The 23,167-nt window shown below is 39.2% G+C and overlaps 1 protein-coding gene across 1 annotated transcript in view; it reads right to left on the bottom strand.

The window, feature by feature from the left end:
• Window positions 1–23,167, bottom strand: part of LOC106607182 (protocadherin-15) — a 371,077-nt gene that overhangs the window by 270,978 nt on the left and 76,932 nt on the right. The window contains exons 4-7 of the mRNA XM_045720950.1: window positions 11,500–11,660; window positions 10,621–10,776; window positions 8,696–8,815; window positions 8,440–8,550 (exon numbers count right to left, since the gene is read on the bottom strand). Coding sequence (XP_045576906.1) covers window positions 8,440–8,550; window positions 8,696–8,815; window positions 10,621–10,776; window positions 11,500–11,660 — 548 coding nt within the window. The remainder of the gene's footprint in view (window positions 1–8,439; window positions 8,551–8,695; window positions 8,816–10,620; window positions 10,777–11,499; window positions 11,661–23,167) is intronic.

Raw genomic sequence — 23,167 nt, 5'->3', positions numbered from 1 at the left:
GCTCGGCCATCACGGCTAGCTATTTTGACATCCGCCAACTTCGGGGTCACCTAAACTCAGAATTACTATTAGAAAAATTGGATTAACTTTGCTGTTCTTCGTCAGAATGCAAAAAATGGAGAAGTCTCGTGAACGCGCATCTCAGTCTCACTGTCCCCAGGCTGACCACTTACAAACTCTGCTGCTGTACTTTGCCCAGAGACAGCAGACACCCCATTCCACTTTCTGGCGGCTTTAGAGAGCCAATGGAAGCCTTAGAAAGTGTCACGTTACAGCACAGATGCTGTAATGTCGATAGAGATGCAACAGAAGGACAACAAATTGTCAGACAGGGCACTTCCTGTATGGAATCTTCTCAGGTTTTGGCCTGCCATATGAGTTCTGTTATACTCACAGACACCATTCAAACAGTTTTAGAAACTTTAGAGTGTTTTCTATCCAAATCTACAGAGAGAGAACTGCTCCTTAAAGTAACTAACTTTGGCCTTCAGGATAGCCTGAGTGCACTAATTTCTCATTTGTCTGTATACGTGTGCCTTTCGCCAAATGGAATTCTTGAGGTGGAGTCATGGTCGAACCAGGGGCTGAACCTGTTTTTAATTCTCATTTTCTTTACGGGGCGTGATTGTTAAGAATACCACTGAAAATATAAAAGAAGGTCCAATTTACAGAGGCCAGGTCATGAAGGAAGGCTTACTCATTAAAGTTTTTTAGTAAGCATCTTTGACAAATCAGGACAGGTCATTTCACTGAGCGCCATTACGAACACAGGTTGTAAAACAGTGATCACTAAGGTCATTACAGAAAACACCAGACTGATACCTATCAGGATTATTTGTGAGGATAACATCAAATAGTAGCCTTTAGTAGTTGTTTGGAGTCATACCTTGTGGGATTGGTAATAATCTGAGAGATATTTAGGGAGTCCCATTGCTTTAGGACTTGGTCAGGTGGTTTAAGCATCTCCCAGTTTAGGTCACCTAGCAGGACACATTCAGACTTAGTGTAAGGGAGAGAGCTTAGGGCAATTAGGGTACAGGTCAGTGCTGATGGTGAACGATAACACCCAGCAACAGTCAACAAACAGCTATTTGAAGGTTGAATGCTTAAAACCAGCAAATCAAATTGTTTGAGGACAGACTTGTTGGAGACAACCGAGCACTAAAGGTGTTCCTTGGTACAGATTGCCAGTGCACCACCTTTGAAAGATCTGCCTTGTCGAAAAAGGTTATAACCAGAAAGGTTATCATCAGTGTTCAAAAAACGTGTTCTTCACGTCTCAGTAATGACCAACACATCTGGATTGGAACTATGAACCCACACTTTCAATTTATACATTTTAGGTAATAAGCGTCTAGTGTTAATTTATGACATTTGAATGTGCATTAGATGGCAACAAGATCATATTTACAGCAATTTCATCAGGTTAAAACCTCTTGAGCATCTGATCCCGTTTGCGGGATCAAAATCCAGCGAAAAATCATATCGCCAATTAGCATTAAAAAATTATCATAATTTTTTACAAAAATAAAAAATATTTTTTTTTTTTTTTTATAGATACACCTCTCCTGAATCGACCCACGTCGTCCGATTTCAAAAAGGTTTTACAGGAAAAGCAAATCATTAGATTATATTAGATGAGTCCATCGTAAAAAGCAGCTTCATAGCCATTTTCCGACCAACCACTTCCATCACATATTATCAATAAACAGCTAAATGTAGCACTAACCTTTTACAAACTTCATCAGATGGCACCCCTAGGACATCATGTTATACAATGCATGCATTCTTTTGTTCAATAAAGGTCATATTTATATATAAAAACAGCATTTTACATCTCTGTCTGACGTTGACTACCTAATTTCCCCTCAAAAGCGTCCCGGTAAACAATGCTACGTTTCAATAAATTGCTATACTATAACGATTTTTTAAATGTATATTGTCAATCTAACATTTATAGATGAATATCTCTTGAGAACACCCGTCATACCAGATTTTAAATTAACTTTACTGGGTAATCACACTTTGCGATAAAAGGAGATGCGATACTCAGAAAATCAGCTAATATACAGTGCTCGGCGCCATCTTGGACGCAACAGTATGAACCATCTCATCTTCAATAATATTGTCAATAATCGCCTACCTTTAGTTGTCTTCATCAGAAAGCATCCCAGGTCCACAACAGATGTATTTTCGGTCAAAAAGGCCATACTTCACGTTCCATTAGCCTGATGTTGGTAGCGCGTCCTATGGCTCTCTCCAAACGCAGCTCTGCACTTCATACTGAAAGTAATCCTCGCGCATGTAGGTTCGTTCAAACATGTCAAACGTTGTATAAAATAAATGTTCAGGGCCTCTAACACCAAGAGAGCCAATAAGATTCGAGGGGGATGATTTCATTGCCTTTAAAACCGTTTCCAAAGGTGGGGGCAGACATGGCCGCCGGCGTCATAATGGTGATGGCCCATCCCCTGTGACCAATTTCAAACTCCTGTCATTCACTGAGTTTTGACTCTATAAGGCTCAAACCACTGTGAAAGGACTGGCGACATCTAGTGGAAGCAATAGGAAGTGCCAAAATATTCCTAAACCCCTGTGTTTTTCAATGGGATAGGTTTCAACTCAATACAACACATCAGGTATCCACTTCCTGTCAGAAAATGTCTCAGGGTTTTGCCTGCCAAATGAGTTCTGTTATACTCACAGACACCATTCAAACAGTTTTAGAAACTTTAGAGTGTTTTCTATCCATATATAATAAGTATATGCATGCCCTATCTTCTGAGTTTGATTAGTAGGCCGTTGAAAATGGGAACGATTTTTTTTCAAAATGCGCTGTGGCGCCCCCTATCCTAGGGTATCCTCAAGAGGTTAAAAGAATACAAAGCCGGCGAAAGGTGGTTAGAATAAGATGGGAGGCCAAGTGTCCGTGTAACCAACAGAGACTCAGAGTCCCGAGTGTGGCAAAAACATAGTCTGTCCCACGGTCGGATAAACAAGCAAGTTCATAGTCAACAAAGCCCACAGGAGTCATGAGGCAAATAGCATAAAGCACAAGAAAAAAATATGACGACTTGGGGCTTGCCATTGTAAGTTCAGAGTCACTCGCCCCAACAGTCCGTGTGTACTGGAGGCGAGCGAAAGCTTAGGAGAGAGGGGGGAGTGTGGCGGGGTTATCTGTACCAAACAGGGGGAGACAGGCCAGACAGGCCAGGGCAGAACGGTGAACAGATCACCAGGTGGAATCGAAGCAGCAGTGCAGCAGGCAACGGGAGTAGGTGTCACACCCACTTGGGAGAAGATTTTTTCGGGAGGCAGATTCCTTGTAGAAAATCCCAAGTCGTTAGCTAGCTATATCTCTTCAGTTTCCCCGAATGGTCCTTTACGACGTCCAAACAAAGTTGTCATGTGGCTGTTGTATTTTGGGGATTGTGAGGAGTATATCTTCTAATGTGAACAAAGCAAAAATATTGTTTCTTATTGCAGTAATTTACAATTGAAATGTCCTGGCTGCATATAAGTTCAAAATATAGATGAATCCAGGGGGACTGTATTGCAATGACGTCTGCACAGATCCAGGGGGCTTCAAAGGCCTCTGCATTTGGGTGGGGGAGGCTGTGAAACTCTCCTGCCATTGTTGGGCTCAAGGGCTTTGACACCTCTCACTTCACACCTCAGTGCTAATTGATCTGATCTGTTCTGTCTTTGCAAACCTGGGAGCCTTAACTTAGCATTCGCTCATAGAATTAATTTAATTGTAAGTTATTTTTCTTCTTGGCTTTAAAAGTAGCATCAGATTAAACATTACTCACACAGTTCCAGGTTGGATGGTGTTTGCTGGTCATTGGTTTGCCAGAGCATTTGCTGTATAGACCTTGGAAATAAGAATCTTTGGTAGTAGGAATCCTTCCAGGTTATTTTGTCCAAAATCAAGTTGTAGGTTTGGAGTTTTGATTTGGAGTGAAGGTTATGTTGTGGAGGGTAGTATCCTGTATATGTCCTTGTGGAAAAATGCAGGTTTATCTAACTCTAAATCATTTTTTTTTTAACCTGTTGGGGCTAGGGGGCAGTATTTTCACGGCTGGATAAAAAAACGTACCCGATTTAATCTGGTTACTAATCCTACCCAGTAACTAGAATATGCATATACTTATTATATATGGATAGAAAACACCTTAAAGTTTCTAAAACTGTTTGAATGCTGTCTGTGAGTATAACAGAACTCATTTGGCAGGCAAAAACCTGAGACATTTTCTGACAGGAAGTGGATACCTGATGTGTTGAATTACCTTTAAGCCTATGCCATTGAAACACACAGGGGTTGATTAATGTTTTGGCACTTCCTATTGCTTCCACTAGATGTCACCAGCCTTCACAAAGTGTTTTGAGTCTTTTACTGTGAGATCTGACCGAACAAGAGCCTTGGAACGGTGATGGCCGATTAGACTCTGGCGCGCGAGTTCATGTTGGGTACCCTCGTTCCAATACGTTATAAAAGAGAATGCATTCGTCCACCTTGAATATTATTCATGTTCTGGTTAAAAAAGGCACTAATGATTTATGCTATACAACGTTTGACATGTTTGAACGAACGTAAATATATTTTTTCCCCTCGTTCATGACGAGAAGTCCGGCTGGCTTAGATCATGTGCTAACAACACGGAGCTTTTTGGACATAAATGATGAGCTTTTTTGAACAAAACTACATTCGTTATGGACCTGGGATTCCTGGAAGTGACATCTGATGAAGAGAATCAAAGGTAATGGATTATTTACATAGTATTTTCGATTTTAGATCTCTCCAACATGGCCGTTTGTCTGTAAAGCAAAGCGTATTTTTCTGGGCGCAGTGCTCAGATTATTGCAAAGTGTGATTTCCCAGTAAGGTTATTTTTAAATCTGGCAAGTTGATTGCGTTCAGGAGATGTAAATATATAATTCTTTAAATGACAATATAATATTTTACCAATGTTTTCTAATTTTAATTATTTAATTTGTGGTGCTGACTTGACTGCCGGTTATTGGAGGGAAACGATTTCCTGAACATCAACGCCATAGTAAACCGCTGTTTTTGGATATAAATATGAACTTGATAGAACTAAAAATGCATTTATTGTCTAACATAATGTCCTAGGAGTGTCATCTGATGGAGATTGTTAAAGGTTAGTGCATCATTTTAGCTGGTTTTATGGTTTTGGTGACGCCTGTCTTTGAATTGACAAAACATTACACACAGCTATTGTCAATGTACTCTCCTAACATAATCTAACTTTATGCTTTCGCCGTAAAACCTTTTTGAAATCGGACAACGTGGTTAGATTAAGGAGATGTTTATCTTTCAAAGGGTGTAAGATAGTTGTATGTTTGAAAAATTTGAATTTTGACATTTATTTGGTTTCAAATTTGCCGCTCTTGAAATGCACCTGCTGTTGATAGGGTGCACCACGGGTGGCACGCTAGCGTCCCACATAGCCCCAAGAAGTTAAACATGCTGAAAAATGTGGGAGCCCATCTGCTCATGATTTCTCTCTCTCTCAAGGCTTGACGTGACATTATGACACCAGGCATAGTAAATTCGATCAGATGTATCCCATCAAAGGGATGCTGACAAAAAGGGGCATAGATCTGAAGTCAGTGGTCTTCATCACCACAAATGGAGCTCCAGCCATGATAGGAAGAGGGGGTGGACTGGTTGCATGTTTGAAAGAGGACCACCCTGACCTGAAATAATTTCTGTCCTGTGTCTTGGAAAATAGTATTCTGAGGTCATGATGAAACTGATTCACTTTTTGAGAGCAACATCATCCCTACAACACCGCCTGTTACGAGGCATTCTGAGGCATACTACTGCACAACAGATGGCTCAGCAAAGGCAGGGTCTTGGAATGCTTTAGGGCCATACAGGAGGAAATCAAAGCTTTCTTATCAGAGTAAAATAGTGACAAGGCAACTCAGTTTTCTGAGTTTTTGGAAGATGAGTAGAAGATGGAAACAGTTGTAATTTTGACAGACATTGCATCACACCTTAATCAACTGAATGTTAAGCTGCAGAGACGGGACAACACACTGTGTGATATAACAGCAGTCCAGGCTTTACAGAAGAAATGTGAGGTTTTCAAGAATGATCTCCAGGGAGAACTTGTCCATTTCCCCAATCTTCTGGTGCAAACACAGGGAGACAAAGATGTTTCCAACCATGATAATTTCATCCAGAGGTTGATGGATAACTTCAAGGCTCGCTTTGATGACTTCACTGTTGGAAGACAACTGCTGCTGCTCATCCAGAACCTCTTCTTGGTCACAAACATGACACAGTTGTCAAAAGAAGCAAAACAGATCTTCAGACGGGTAGATTTTGCATCACTGCAAATGGAGTTGATTGAGCTGCAAGAAAATGTGGCTTTGAAGGAGCAGGCTGGTGATTGTGACCCTGTCACTTTCTGGGGGAAGATGGTGCCTGCAACTTGTTCCACTCCCATACTGTAAACAACAACTCCTTGTGCCTTTTCTAGAACATGACATAGCTTTCGAAGGTCACACTGGATAACTGCCTTCACTTGTCTCAGTGTTGAGTTCCATCTTGTGTTGACAGTGGCAGGGGTGCCTCTTTCCCCAAATTCAGCCTCACACACCTCTTTGAATGTTGTGCTTGTATGCAGCAGTGAGCTGATTTTTGATAACTTTGAAAGAGAAGGAGTCATCATTTTTGTTTCTTTCAAGCCATCTCCCACCACCAGCTGGAGAGTGTGGGCAAAACACTGCAAGCGCTGTAGGCTTGTACACAATCGCCCAACCTTAACACACACACACAGACACCCTCTCTGTGTGTGGTTACAATAGGCTAAATTATGTCAATGGTTTTAGGAACAGCAGTAACCTGCCTAGCCAGTTGTAGCTCAATCTTAGGTGCATTGATCATGTTCCCGCACTGACTGACCGTGTGGAGGCTCATTGATTTAACGTTAGGTTAGCCTACATGCTACACTAGTACAGTTATATATAGATGTCGGCTATATTAGCCATGACTTACCATTCTTTGTGCAGCTTCAAATGTCGAACAAAGTTTTAATAGCATATTTTTTATATATTTGGGCTTGGGGAGGGTATCAAGTCAGTTCGAGTCAAAAGGCTCAAGTCCAAGTTAAGTCACGAGTCATTGGCGTTAAAGTCAAAGTCGAGTTGCAAGTCTTTTTTGATTTTGTCAAGTTGAGTCTAAAATCATCATATTTGTGTCTCAAGTCCAAGTCATGTGACTCGAGTCCAAACCTCTGATTTACCGTATATGTTAAGCTAGTCTATTTATAATAGAGCCATAATGTATGTATTCTTATGCCATTATTTAACTGTCTACTTTAATTAAATGCTCTGTTTACTCATTGCTGTGTATCGTTGTTTCCTCTGTAGAACCATAAACATTTACAAAATTTCCATGAAACATCATAAACTTCATCCCTGGATTGCAAAAATATTTTTTATAGAAGATTAAGGCCAGCAATGTACAACCATCAAAATAGTTTAATAACCCACAAGCAAGTATAATTATGCCACTTTTATTCCATAACTAGACATATTTGTCCGTCAAGCAATTCATTCAAAACAGTAAAATAATCAAAGCTTCTAGAGGCTGATGATTTAATTTATGGATAAACAGTTGGCAAAAGACGTACTATAATTGCAAAAGTGAAATCATCTCCTTCCAATTATGTACATTTTCCTTTGAGTAATAACAGATAGCTAACTAGTAAGGTTTTGGTTTGTCTGGTGATGGCAAACTTAAAGAAGCATCCTCCAATCTATGTAACGATCACTAATTTACCCAATCTAAACGATTTGGACAAAAAGAAGTCCATAAACCAGGGGAATTTAACTACTATTTGAGAAGGTCCAGTCACACAAAATTCCTAGGTGGCAAATGTTCAGATGGATATTGTCATTTATGTAATAGCAAACCCCCACCTCGCAACCCCATGTTTTATGTATGTTTATAGAGGGCCACATAGGCACATAATCTGGCCATGATAACTACAAGATTTAGATAGCTGGTTGGCATAACTTACCTACCCAGCTAAAATGGGCTAGTTGTTCAACTGGACACTTCTGACAGGTTAATAACATAACAAGAGGAAAACTGTCCATGCACCACCAAATTTGGTGCATTCTACTATTACATCTCTTAACAGCATTACATTAAAAGCCTGACACAGTGTTTTGCAAAACGCCAATCCATTACCTTAGCCAGGGAAAAAAAACGTAAACTCTTTCAGAATATTATTCAATCAAGCTTTACACTGTCAATACCAAGTAAAATCTTTACAAAAAACAATTTCAAGAGGATTCATTTTATTCATTCATATGCAATATGCACAAACACACATGCATGCGCATACACACTTCTGGCTTCTACACACAAACAAATAAAGGAAATTGAAAGTGTCTCACATTGGCTTGAACAATGACCAGGTAGCGTGTTCTCTCTTCGTAGTTTAGTCTCTCAGCCAGAACAATGTACCCAGAGAGAGTATTCCCTACAACCACAGTTTCACTAGACACCTGATAGAGAGAGAGAGAGAGAGATAGAGAGAGAGAGAGAGTGTTCACTCATAGTTTTCATTAACAACAAACATTGTTCCACTATTCCATAGTCCTATAGCTTAAATAAGTCAGTCTTCAGTAAGAAAGCATTACATCCACGTACTGGGTCATTGGGGTTGTACTGGATGCCATATTCTATCTGTCCGTTAGGCCCATCATCGATGTCTGTGGCCCCATTGTCTTCACCGAAGCCTGTGAATATGATGGTCCCGGCAGGAGTGAGCTGGAGGCAGAGATAGAGAGAGCAAACTGTCATCAGGCATGTCACTCTGTCAGGACATTGTAACAACTCTATCTCACAGAAATGACTGACCCCTCCCAAGATCACAGGGACACAATATGTATTCAATAGAAGATGGCCAAATACTGCCAGAAGTGTGAGAAGTTGAGACCTGTGTTGTTATGCTATAGAAAGAGTGAATGAATTAACTGATTTGAAATGAAAACATTGTCATCAGCAGCCATGAATGAGTGTTTCTCTGCACCCCACTGACAGCCATAACAACCACTCAGAGAGATGCTGAAGAGAAAAGGGCCTTGAGGGGAGTTCAGCTCAGTTCAGAAGCGGTTTGACTCATAGCTGTTCAGGGTGTAGTGTTTCCTGGGATAACACACACTCAGTGTGAACATCATAAAACACAGGAAGTGTCAACAAACATCAGTCATGGTTGTCTACTCTAGACAACACAATGTCTGACTCTGAGCCTCTTGATACAGGTGTCATGTCAAAATCTGGTTTTGATAGCTGAAATAATAAGACATCTCAAATGTCTAGTGTCATTAATGTAATGTAGTTTGTACAGTGATGGCATTTTGAAAAAGAGACAAACAGAAATAACTAGAGAATTTGTCAGTGACACACAATATGAAATTACTTCTATTTTCCTTTGACAGCTGGGGTCTATGATGGAGGAGAACAATGTTCATTTCAGAATGAGTTATACAGTATCTGCAAACGTAGGAGATTAAAATCAATCTTCAAAGCAGTATGAAAATATCCACATAATTTGCTTGTTTGTTTGGTTCTGCAGACCTTTTTGGTCAAAATAATCCTTGTCTGATATGGGAACTTAACAATTTATGGCAAAAATTGTACTGCAAAATGCAGCCAAAAGTCAATTTGTATAGGTGTAGATATAGGTGTGGATATCACTGACTGATTTTGATAAGACAGATTTTAGATTTCTAAACACAGTGATGCATAACACAAAATACAATTTGATATTCCACTGTGCTCTCTGTCTGGACTGGTAACAAGAGTATTGACTCACACAGCTATCACTTTGTCTTAAATGAAATAGAAAAACACTCACACGTACGCATTTGCATGCATGTGCATGTACAAGTACATGCGCACACACACATACTGAGCTGATGCTGTTAGTCAAAAGCATCATTGTTGAGCTTTCGGGTGCACACAGGGAATATGGTGACATCTATGACATCTATATCACGCATAGCACACAGACAGGATACCCATGATTCACTGGGAACATGCAAACTAGCGTGCCACTGAGCAAATTCATGCACTGAGAATGAACAGATATTCTGAAGATCTGAGGATCAGCTATTGTTTTATTATCCTGGGAACCTTCTGCTTAACATGCGTATAATAGCTGTTGTCATGCATTACTCTGTCTCCGTGCTGAAGGCGTATCAACAAAATAGAAATAACATGGGGGAACCCAGTGAAGAATCCCCATTGCTACAGAGTAGTCTACACTCTATTTCACTGTGCCAACATCAAAAATGCTTTGACTCTTTAATCAGGTAGGTCCTTCATTTAAATGATCACCAAACCTTGACCTTTCTTTGTATTTCAAAGAATGAAGTGTGAATCTACTACATAATTGCTACTACAGTAGGAGTCCCTTTCTGTAAGGCATCTGGGCTTTGTTGACATCTGCTGGAAGGGTCATGATGACTTTCAAACCTCATTTGAGGAATCAGGCTGTGACTTACCCTGGGGATAAAGAAATGCTCACTAAAGAAAAAAGCAATAATTGTTGTAGTAACTCTCTCTCTCACCTCGTTGATAGCTACATAGTAGCGCTGCTGTTGAAAGCGAGGCGTGTTGTCGTTTTTGTCCCTGATTACAATGCGGACCTCGTGGAGAATTACTGTTCCAACCAGCTCATTGGTGCACTGGACCTTCACCACGATAGTAGAGATATGCGAGGGGGGCTAAAGGCAAGAAAGAAACAGAGAGAGAGAAAGGGAGAAAATGAGAAACTGTAAATCAACCAATTCATCAATCAATAAACCAATCAATAAACTCTGGATTATGCAATCATTGTAGAAAAATACATTGTCACACTGCTCCAAAGCCCTTTACCTCAGTAAATCCAAACCCCACAAATAAGTCTACAAGTTTTGGAATGGCCTAGTCAAGTCCAGACCTAATCCCAATTGAGATGTTGTGGCAGGACTTGAAATGAGCAGTTGATGCTTGAAAATAAATGTCACTGAGTTAAAGCAGTTCTGCATGGAAGAGTGGACCAAAGTTCATCCACAGTGATGTGAGAGACTGATCAACAATACAGGAAGTGTTTGGTTGGAGTCATTGCAGCTAAAGGTGGCACAACCAGTTATTGAGAGTAAGGGGGCAATTCCTTTTTTACACAGGGACATTGGGTGTAGCATAACTTTGTTTATGAAATAAGTATGTAATTGTTGTGTTATTTGTTCACGCAGGTTGCCTTTATCTAATATCAGGTTTTGGTTGAATATCTGATAATAGTCAGCATTAAAAACATGCAAAAGTAGAGAAAATTATAAAGGGGGAAAACGCATTTTCATAGCACTGTATGTCTAGTACGCTTGTGTTTGCAAACATTTCTTAGCAAGACTCTTTGCCTCTACAAACAACGTTATCCCAACCCAACCTGGGGCCGGGTCCATACTCACATCTCTGTCCAGGACGCGTCCGGTGCTGTTGAGGAACAGTCTCTGTCTGAGGGGTTCCAGGATGACCCAGTGGGCGTAATTGTCCAGCAGGGTCAGAGAGATGGTCCTGCCTGGGTCCTCTGCTCTCCCGTTGATCTGCATATTCTTCACTATAACTGTGCCTGCACAGAAGTAACATATTATGTTATACTGTAATTTTGCACAAATTTGTTTTATACTTTGCAACTTACATTTATTTAACACATTTATGCTCAGTCTGTAGCCCATGCAAAAATCAAACTTTCAACCATGGTGTTACAAGCACCATGCCTCAAACAACAGTCATGTTACACAGCAGCATAATGATCAGGGTTTACATACTCTCTAAAACTTTTAAATCCCTTTTCAGAGAAAGGCTCATTTAGGCTAGCTCCAGGCATTACCAAATTATTTTCCTCAAGAGCCACTCTTAAGTATTGGATGAATTGCATCCTTGCCTTTTAATCATGAATGATTAGAATGATTAGAATCTGACACTGCAGCACTCGAGGACTAGACAGAAACACAGCATTGGAATCTGGCCTTAGCATTGGCTAGAGGAATCCAACCAATTGTGCATTGGTTGATTGGCATGCTTGTTAGGGTACCAGTACTACACCAGAACACATTCTGACCTTGTTGATGTGCAGTCACCTTTTCTACAATTTTTGCAAGACAAAATACATATGATCAGAAGTAATTCTGCTCCCCGTCTGTAGCAAGGCATGTGCAGTATCCACATGAGGTTAAAATTAACGTAGTTACAGAACCCTGAACCAAGCCATATGCTGGCAAACTACATATGTAATGTACTGAGTTTAACACATGCCTCACTACACTAGCACATAGAAGCAAGCAGATCATTTAGCTATACAACTAAATAGGATGGTGTGTGTCTTTATGGATGTTTTAATTACAGTGTAGCACGCTATAATTTCATCCTTTAATCTCAAAACAAGGACTTTTCATACATATTTCAACTTCAGAGGGAAATCTTTTTGGAATATTTAGGTCATAAAATACACTGCTGATAATATTACAAATAACATTACTGGGGAGGGAGAGGGAGCCTTGTCGCTTTCTAAAGTTAATTACTCTTCAATTGTCTAGAGAGACTAAGACAGGCAATAACCCTTACCATTTATATCAATGGAAGATTTATGCACTTCTAGGGCTCTATTTTAACGAACCTAACGCAATGGTCAATCTAAGCGCTGGGCGGTAGTGTTATAGGTTCGGGGTATGTCAGAAATATTTTTGTTATTTTCACAAGCACAATTATTGGCGCAGTTGACTTGGTTTTGATGAATAAACAAGTTGTGGCCAATCAGAACGTGCGCCATGGCTAAATATATGGTTGCTTCAAGTTGTGTACTTATGGTATTTTATGTATTGCCTTGGAATCAACTCCAATTCCAATGATATTCTGTTATAGGTTGTTAAACAGCTTACAGAATCAAAATGTAGACCTATCCCATCTTTGCTAAATATGTTAACTTGAACATGTTTGCAGTCCACATTGTTGTAAGTAATTGCATGGCTTCAATGTTGAAATATATGCATAGCATTCTCACTTATATAGAGGATAGGCCTACTGCAAATTGCATTATGGCCGAGCATGGACAAGCCACATGTTGTCAATAAGCTAGATTAAATTCACTAAAAAGAGAGTGAATGATTCTAATCAAATTCTAAACAAAACTAAACAACAACTTGTTTTAAATAGGCTACTTACAGACACAATAATTGCTTCCCATGTGCATATAATATTAAAACAAAGCAGATTATGGAAGGTGTGGCGAGGTGAGGTAGGACCCAGGAGCAGAGAATAGAACCAGACGAGGAACCAGTGGTTTAGAATAAATGTAAATACTTTACTGGGAAAAAGTTCAACAGTAGGTACAAAGTAAGGAAGAAAACAAACACTATGATAACTCACTCAGGAGACAAACGCACATGGCAAACAAATCAAGCTTCTGCAAAAGGTAACAGAAAACACACCTCTCTAAAAGGAAATCATAGTTCGTAACTGAAAACACCTGAGTGTGAATATAGTCTCTAGGTCGATATCTGCAGACCTCTGGTGACAGGTGGAACCATGACAGAGGGTTTTCCACATATCTAAACATATCACAGTAGATGGACAAAGATCAAATATAAAGGGATTGGGAAAATGTCCACTCCCCCTTATACTGCTTCCAAATAAAATGTTTTCTATAAATATTGGAATCATCTCAGAAATCGCAATCAAACTTCTCCAGAAGTTGCATGGACGTTCTCACCATAAAACCAGGACAGTGAATCATTCTGATAAGTTTGGTTTTAATTAAAGTACATGAAAAACAAGCAATCTGTTTTTTTCAACAACAACAATAAATAAATGTAAAATGTAATATCATAAAATATCCAGGACAATAAAAGACCACACATTGCTGTTGAACCAGCCTTCGTTATAGTAGGCCTAGGGTAAGTAAGGGTAGCATATGGAGGGCTTCGGTTTTAAAAATATGAAATGGAAAACAAACTATTGTTACAGGAAAATAACTTCTCAATACGAGGTTCGCCGGTATTCACAGAGGTTCTCTTGTTTCATGATAGGCATGGACACATGTAGCCTACATCATGGAGGGGGTTTTACTCACGTCCAAAGCATGGCAAAAATAATGTAAGCCTGCCTACAATACATAGAGAAAAAGAAAATGTCAGCTCACTATTTTGCTCCTCTCAAACTTGATCTTTTAATAAAGCTTTGGTGATTAAGATTTATTTCCAAGCGGTCTCACGAGCCAAACATTACATTGGGCAGGACAAAAAGAAAACAGTCTTCATTTAGAAGAAGGGAGGATATGCTTGGTTTTTAATCAAATAAAACGAAATGGGGAAAAAAACATTACTGGTTTATGTTTCTAAATCTGAAGTATACAGGCACCAAAAGCACATCTTGTTCCATGTGCATAATGGGCAGTCTGTGTCATGGCTGGATAGGCTGCGTTTCCGCTGTCAAAATTTGTGCCATAACCAACTGTGTTACCGCTAAAACCAACTTTTGGTTGGTCTTAAATATCCTTACCAGCACTGCCTGAAATTAGCACTTTTTATAATTTTTTTAAGGACATGCTTAAAATATTCCCACCCCTCCCATCTGAGCCCAAGCGTGCTGATGTTAGACAGGTACATTTCCGAACCTGGCGTTAGGGCTGGAAAATACCAGTGCCCCAGTTTTAACATGATGAAATTGTAAAACAACGTGCGTTTGACAACAGTACCACCTTAACACCAGCCCAAACATAAAGCCCTTAGTCACTTACTCTTTCAATATAATACTTACAAAACTCACAAAGGAAAGAGGTAATGTTGACACGTTCACACAAGATAAAGTAAACTTCTGCAAGGGGTGAGAGGTCTTGATAAAACAAATTCCACAGAAACCCTCCACCTATTGGTTTCTCTCCACTCTCTTAGAAAAAAGGGTTCCAAAAGGGTTATTTGCGGAAGGATGGGTTCTACCAAGAACCGTTTTGACCAGAAGAACCTTTTTTGGAAGACAATGGTTATTTTATAAAGCAAAGGGTTCTTCTACCTAGAACCTTCAACATCCTAAGAACCATTTTTGGAAGAAAGGGTGCTTTGATGATTATTTGGAAGGCAATCAGGATTATTTGGAAGGCAAGAAGAGTTCTACATAGGACCATATATAATATTTCTCAGCAAGCTCTATTGCAGGGAGATTTTCAGAAGTGTTTGTTTTACTGTAAAATCTGTGTTTTTTAATGTACATTGATTGGTTGATTAAAGTTATGCTACACAAAGATAAATAACATACCATTTTCAAATTAATCCAATCTGTTAGTAATTGGATTTATTGTAGCCGTTACTGAGATGGTTGTTCCAGGTTAGATGATTGAGGTAGTCTCAGCAATCATTCTTCCCTACCTTGGCACTCATTCTGAATGCAGGTTGTGGGTGATTAACAAATCGAATTGTTGGATAACTCTGGTTGGATTCCAATAGGAATTACACATCACCTTGCAAGGCAACATTTTGTGATTTGCAGGCCTGATGTGGCCAGTAAACCAGGAGATCCCTAACACCACTGTGTTAGGGTATAACTAGGCCCTCAAAGAAAGGCCTTATGATATACACAGAGTATAGAAAATCTTATTATAAACTGGGTGGTTTTAGCCCTGAATGCTGATTGGCTGACAGCCATTTAATATCAGACTGTATACCACGGGTATGACAAAACTATTATTTTTACTGCTCCAATTACGTTGGTAACCAGTTTATAATAGCAATAAGGCACCTTGGGGGTTTGTGGTATATGGCCAATATATCACGGCTATGTGCTGTATAAAGGCACTACACGTTGCGTTGTGCATAATAACAGCCCTTAGCCATGGTATAAATACTTATTTCCCTCATTAAAATGCAAATCAATTTATAAAATTTTTGACATGCGTTTTTCTGGATTTTTTTGTTGTTATTCTGTCTCTCACTGTTCAAATAAACCTACCATTAAAATTATAGACTGATAATTTCTTTGTCAGTGGGCAAACGTACAAAATCAGCAGGGGATCAAATACTTTTTTCCCTCACTGTATGCAATTCAAAGTTAATATAGACTATTTTCTCTAATTGATAGGCCAGGCGCCCAGGACAGTTAGTGCCTTTGTGTGAGTTTGGTAGATATTGAAGATATATTAAAGATAATACCTTTCATAAAGTGGAAGCCATGATGACTCATAACTGACTGTCTGGACTCACGATATCTTAGACTTTGGACCAATATAATCAATCCCTGGATAATTACAGTACATGCGCTGAGGTTTACCAAAGGCTTTCAAGTTAGTGGAGAAAAAATATAAAGATTAGCAAAAAAAAATACTAATCAATAAGCACTTAACATGTTCTGTATTGAAGTCCAACCGAGACCAGGTTTAATTTTGTTTGATCTTTAAAATAATCCAATAAACATGATATGTTCCACGCAATAAGCAGCAATAACCTGAATAGAAAAGTAATGCGTGTCCTCAATCCACTAAAAAACACCATGCTGTAAGAAACAATCCAATAATATGACTTTTCAAGACCAGTCGTCTTGTATAAGAGGTTGAGTATGAAGTAAGATTTTACTCTATCACAGACACGGTGGATCAAACTCTGTGTCCGATAAGATGTGGCTTGAGTTTGGCTCCTACCGCTCGTACCCTGCACTTTCACACCCTGGACCCTTTAGCACCCATCAACCAGGTGTGAATGGGGAGAGTGAGCAAAGCTGCACCGATACACAAATAGCATAGGCTATGTATTGTAGACAAAGGCACATTTATACACGCAAACACAAAAACCCTCATACAGTTCACACATAGCAGAGATTGGTATTCAGCCGTTCAAAAGTTCAAAAACATGTGACCTCAAGCATTTGTTACATATGCCACTCGTGACACATGTCAAAACCCATTTAAGATAACATAGTGGCATGCTAAAATGCACAGGTTGTCCTTGGTGTAACTGACACCAATATTACCTTATGTGTAAGTTAAAGGGGCAATCTGCTGTTCAAACAAAAACAAAGCCCACCCTGTCAATGTTTTGGTAAAGAGCTGAGAGATGAGGAAAGATAAATGTTACCACTCTTAAATTCATAGGCAGAGCTATGGAGGCAAGAACTGACCATCCATGATACCAAAAAAGTAGATTTTCTTTTTTTTACCAGTGGGATAGCTCATCAGGCATTTCTAAGTTATAATCTTCAAGAATAAATGGGTATATATAATTAAATTAAAAGTCCAAAAATTGAAGTATTAATCGCAGATTCCCCTTTAAATTCACATATACAGTACATTCAGAAAGTATTCACACCACTTTACTTTTTCCACATTTTGTTGTGTTAGAGCCTGAATTTAAAATTAATTAAATATGGATTTTCTGTCACTGGCCCACACACAATACACGATAATGTCAAAGTGGAATTATGTTTTTGAAATTTTTACAAATTAATGAAAAATGAAAAGCTCAAATGACTTGTCAATAAGTATTCAACCCCTTTGTTTTGTTGAGCCAAAATAAATTCAGGAGAAAAATGTGCTTAACAAGTCACATTACAAGTTGCATGGACTCAATCTGTGTGCAATAATAGTGTTTAACATTATTTCTTTTTACATGATATCTCATCGCTGTACCCCACACATGCAAATATTTGTAAGGTCCCTCAGTTGAGCAGTGAATTTCAAACACAGATTCAACCACAAAGACCAGGGAGGTTTTCCATTGCTCCGCAAAGAAGGACATCTATTGGTTGATGGGTAGAAATAAAAAAAAATAGACATTGAATATCTCTTGGTCAAGTTATTAATTACACTTTGGATGGTGTATTAATCCACCCAGTCGCTACAAAGATACATGAGTCCTTCCTAGCTCAGTTGCCAGAGAGGAAGGACACCGCTTAGGGATTTCACCATGAGGCCAATGGTGGCTTTAAAACAGTTACATAGTTTAATGGCTGTGATAGGAGAAAACTGAGGATGGATCAAAGACATTGTAGTTAATCCACAATACTAACCTAATTGACAGAGTGAAAAGAAGGAAGCCTGTAGATAATAAAAATATTACAAAACATGCATCCTGTTTGCATCAAGGCGCTAAAGTAATACTGTAAAAATTTGGTGGAATACAAAGTGTTATGTTTGGGGCAAATCCAATACAACACATTACTGAGTTCCATTCTCCATATTTTCAAGCATAGTGGTGGCTGCATCGTCTTGTGGGTATACTGGTAAACATTAAGGACTGGGAGTTTTTCAGGATAAAGAAGAAAAAGAATAGAGCTAAGCATAGGCATAATTCTAGAGGAAAATCTGGTTCAGTATGCTTTCCACCAGACACTGGGAAATTAACTCAACTTTCAACAGGATACCTAAAACACAAGGCCAAGTGAACATTGGCATTGTTTACTAAGAAGACAGTGAGTGCCCCAAGTTACAGTTTTGACTTAAATCTACTTGAAAATGAATGGCAAAACCTGAAAATGGTTGTCTAGCAATGATCAACAACCAATTTGACAGAGCTTGAAGAATTTGAAAAGGAAAGTGGGTAAATGTTGCACAATCCAGGTGTGGAAAGCTCTTAGAGATGTACCCAGAAAGACTCACAGCTTTAATCGCTGCCAAAGATGCTTCTACAAAGTATTGAGTCAGAGGTGTGAATACTTATGTAAATTAAACATTTCTGTATTAAAAAAAAAATTAAATGGGGAAACATCTATAAAAACATGTTTTCACTTTTTCATTATGGGATATTGTGTGTAGATGGGTGAGAAAAAAATCTATTTAATCAATTTTGACAAAATGTGGAATAACTCAAAAAGTAGGAAAACTTTCTGAAGGCTCTGTAATTGAGTGTGAGTTCTCTCAGCTTGACCCTGGTTCGCTGACCCTCAGCCTCACACACAAACAAATACATGCACACACCCAAGCACACACCAGCTGCTAAGTGACCTGCCTTGCAATGCCCACTGCACCCTACATAAGTGCTAAGCCACCGCCTCCAACTGAGAATGTGATGTCAGCATTCCAAAATGCTTAATAATTATTACAGTTGAAGTCATTGGATCTATAGAAAACATCTGTCTGTTTATACATTAATGCCAAAAGTAAACTATAACTACAGAGCCAAATGAGAAGAAAAGATGGGGGAACTGCTGTTTAGTAGCCTACTGTGTATAGAGCAGGAAACAAGTGAAAATCCTCCAAATTAAATGGGTCAATGAAAAGCAGGTGAATTGAGCAACAGACCATACCAGAACCAGACATTTCTATTGTTTCGGCAAACTTTCAGTAAACACAAGGCCCAAGATGAAAGGGTGAGTTCAAAAACTAAACAACTTCACTGCATAAAATTATTAATTCAAAGACCAGCTATATTTCTCGTAGACACCATAATCCCCTTGTTACGTACATTTTCTGAATGAGATTATTCTATAGGGTCCAGATTAGCTGCATCTCCCTCTGCACCACATCCCCTTTCACCCCTAGCGTCTAATTAGCGACTTTGGTTTACTGACTTTCATTGTTCCACGAAACATGTTCACATCCATGAAAGTGGTATTTTATGAGCACTACAGGGTCTATATTCAGGGAACTTGTGAGCATCCCGCAAGCTAATTCTGCATGGAAAGTGAAAGCCTTCTGATTAGCTTTGTGTTGTATGTAAAGCTCACTCACACTCACAGTCCTGACAGCGTGTGACAACGAGACTTAAGACGTGCTCTCAACATTGCAAGCCTGTTAAATGTTGCTGCAGACATACAATCTCAAGGAGAATGCAGTTAAAAAACAAACTCTCTCTGTTCTCTCTCTTTCTTATTCTCTTTCTCTCTCTCATTCTCTTGCTCTCTCCCTCCCTCTGTCTCTATCACTTTCTCTCTCTCTCATTCTCTCTATGCTCCCACTCCATCCTTCTCTCTCTCTCTCTCTCTCTCTCTCTCTATGCTCCCCCTCATTCTTTCTTTCTCTCTCTCTCACTCTCCACTCAGTTCATTTGTGAGTAACTGGGAGGATTTTGTGATTATTTTCCATACCTTGAATGGAGAGATCAAGGCTGCTGAAGCTGGACTTGTTTCAGCCTCTGCCTTGCTACAGCTGCTCCATGGATGGCAACGAGCTTCTTAACAATTCCTCTGCAGCATACCTTGTCACTCCTATTTGGGTTTATTACCACTATCTGAACCCATGACATAGAAGTTATACTTCTCATCTCCACTCTATTATTTTCATCTGCACAAACTCTTCCTTCCTTGCTTCCTTCACATGATGATGCAATTTGTTTTAGTTAACAAAGTTGTAGCAAGAGACAGGAAGTGCCATTGGATCCCATTGCTCAAGAGATATGATCACCTCACCATAAAACAACATCAATCAAAGTGCATATTGACAGACCAATATTGTTTTTATAAATCCACACTGTTATGCTTCACTATTAGCCCATGAGCTTCGCCACTATTCTTTGCTGTGACAATGTGCCTGCAAGCTATTGCCACATCAGGGTATTTCCCTCCACTTCTAGCTAATGTTTCATCCCCTCTCGACTGAGATTAATGAATAAGATAAACTAGCTAGTAGCTACCACAGCCTTGTCAGCTCTAGCCTATCGTTATCTGTCATATAGCAATATGAGGTGGCTATTATTACTATCTAACAGCTGTTGTTTCTATGGAAATGTTGTGTAGCCTTTGTTTTATCCTGTTTCAGAAGTATATGAACTTGGCTAGCTTTCGCCAATTGATGTACCGTTAGAGAGAGAGCAGGCCAGAAGTTGGCTATTCCTTTTGCCTCAATCACACTAGACATGAATCAAACGATGAAACCATCGGCTAAACAATTTAATATCGTTTTTTACAGTGCAATGTGAGTTTTATTAGTCAGTATGGCAATGTAACCCTATTGATCTGTCAGTTGCCCTAGCTGATTCCCTACTGTTCACACTGACATAGTAATAAACAGCTCTAATGTTACAGGCTTCACTGTCATGGTGCACAGTAGAGGTCTGCGCGGGACCAATTTCTTCATCCCGCTCCCGCCCGCACCAGCTGGCTTTCTGTTCGACTCCCACCCGCTACCCAAACCCCACAGCAGTACCGCAATGCTATTTTAGGCGTATATGACGCCTCTCACTTGCCAGCCATGGTCCCAGCAATTTTACGCCCTATAGGCAATATAAAATTAGCAAAAATAACTTGTGAAATAGGTTAAATTACCAGAGATTCTCACATTGCTCTAACATTGCTTTACTGGGCTATAACAGCCAATATGCTAGATGTAGTTTGAAGAGAGCAGAGGTGGAGAGACTTGGACTTTCTCTTTTTTATAGCCTACCTTTTAGAGGTGGGAATATTTTCAGATGGAGAAATATGAGTGATCAATATTTAGTCTTATTTCTAGGCAATGTAGTAAACTATAGCCTAATCATAGGCCTATTTAAAAAAGTAATTTCCTTGGAAAGATAACTGCCCTATGCTTCTCCGCCCATGCTTAGGCTATAGCCTACTGTGGTAGCATGATTACAAGATTATGTTATATTTATGCACCAAATGGTTGTTTTATTTAATAGAGTAAGGTTCTTAGGACTCTCTCTTTTCTGAGTTAACTGAGAGGAGTCTTTATGGAGCTTGGGCTGGCAACTGATTAAGTGAAGGCTTGGTGATAAAAAGCATACATCTGGCATTTCACAGATCAGATGTGGTGGGTGTCACCGAGATAGAGAGCCTGGAGGAACAGAACAAAGGCCTCAGTATTCCTAATTATCCTGGCATCTTGGAAACAATACCAGAGGCAGATGACCACAGGATGAACCCAAAGTGGCTTATGGTGCCCCAATCTATATGGGGGGGTTCACCCAGCTATGACTGAGCAATCCTTGTATCAGGTATATAAGGAACAGCATGGTCTGTAAAGGTTAGGCTCTCGGCCCAACAGTCAACTGTTGGGTCGACGGTTTCATTATTGCAATAATTAATCGATATTGAATAAAGATGATTGTTTGAAGAAATGACAAAGTCTCTCTCATTTGAATAGAATATTCCACCACAATATTTGGTGACCCAGATGGGAACTGTGTGAACTAGTTAAGACTTTAAAGCAAAAACCCTGTGTGGGTTAAAAACCCTGTGTGGGTTAGAGATCTGTGTGGACTCAAAAGCGCTATAGAAATATTAGAGAATGCATTATAATGAATAGTATAAGATAGTAAGATATGAAGGTGCACCTGTGAATTTACTGCCGTTTTAAGGTTATGAGCACCTGTACCCTGGGTTAGCATTGTAAATCTAACCCAGAGATAGAAATTTGAAAATATTCCTTCAGGTATTAAAAAATATTGTAGAAAACAACTAATTGATTAAGTATGTTTTGGGAACAGTACTGTGTAAATGTGAATGAGAGTTTTGTGAGTTTGGAAATATGGGTTATCTGAAGTTTGGATAATAAGATATAGAAATGTGAATAATAAGCTGATTTAAATTGGTATGAGTTTCGATATGTAGCCTTATCTTGGGTTTCCGTCCATCACTGCCCATCATAGAATATCAGAGGTGGTATTGAAAGTGCGATGTTATTTTAGAACAATAGCGGCAAGTCTATAATTTCTGGAAGTCTAAGGAATTGTTGAGGATACGTGTGGAACATTATTCCCATAGGGCAGCGTCCGGGAAAGTTTTTGTGTTCCGCTGGGAGTGTATGCATCAAGAGTTGTTGGAAAACGCACATGGAGTGGTTAGTTAATGTGAGTACCTAAGATTTCCTACGTTATTTATTGATTCTGCGAAGATTTGAAAAAAAAAACATGAATGAGAAATAACCATGTGTGTATAATTGATTACTAGAGATTTGATAAAGAAACACTGGAAATATATTGAGATGCAACTTAAACAACCCATATGTAGACCTACGCAGGTTCAGAGCGGTCTCTTTATGGCTCATTTGTTGGAGATAAGGTTAAAGCATTATATGGCTGTCTACAGGATCTGGGAGATAGTCTCAGAAAAAGATTGGTACATATTAAAACTACGAGGAGAGAGGAGCGGAAATAAATTCATAGAAGAGGTAAACTATAGCAAATGCATAAAGACACTAATAGAAGCACACGAGCATTCTAC

The sequence above is a fragment of the Salmo salar genome, chromosome ssa01 (assembly GCF_905237065.1).
Source record: "Salmo salar chromosome ssa01, Ssal_v3.1, whole genome shotgun sequence".
NCBI lineage: Eukaryota > Metazoa > Chordata > Actinopteri > Salmoniformes > Salmonidae > Salmo > Salmo salar.
Note: the sequence above shows the minus strand (reverse complement) of the source record. Positions and strands in the feature narration are given on the sequence as shown.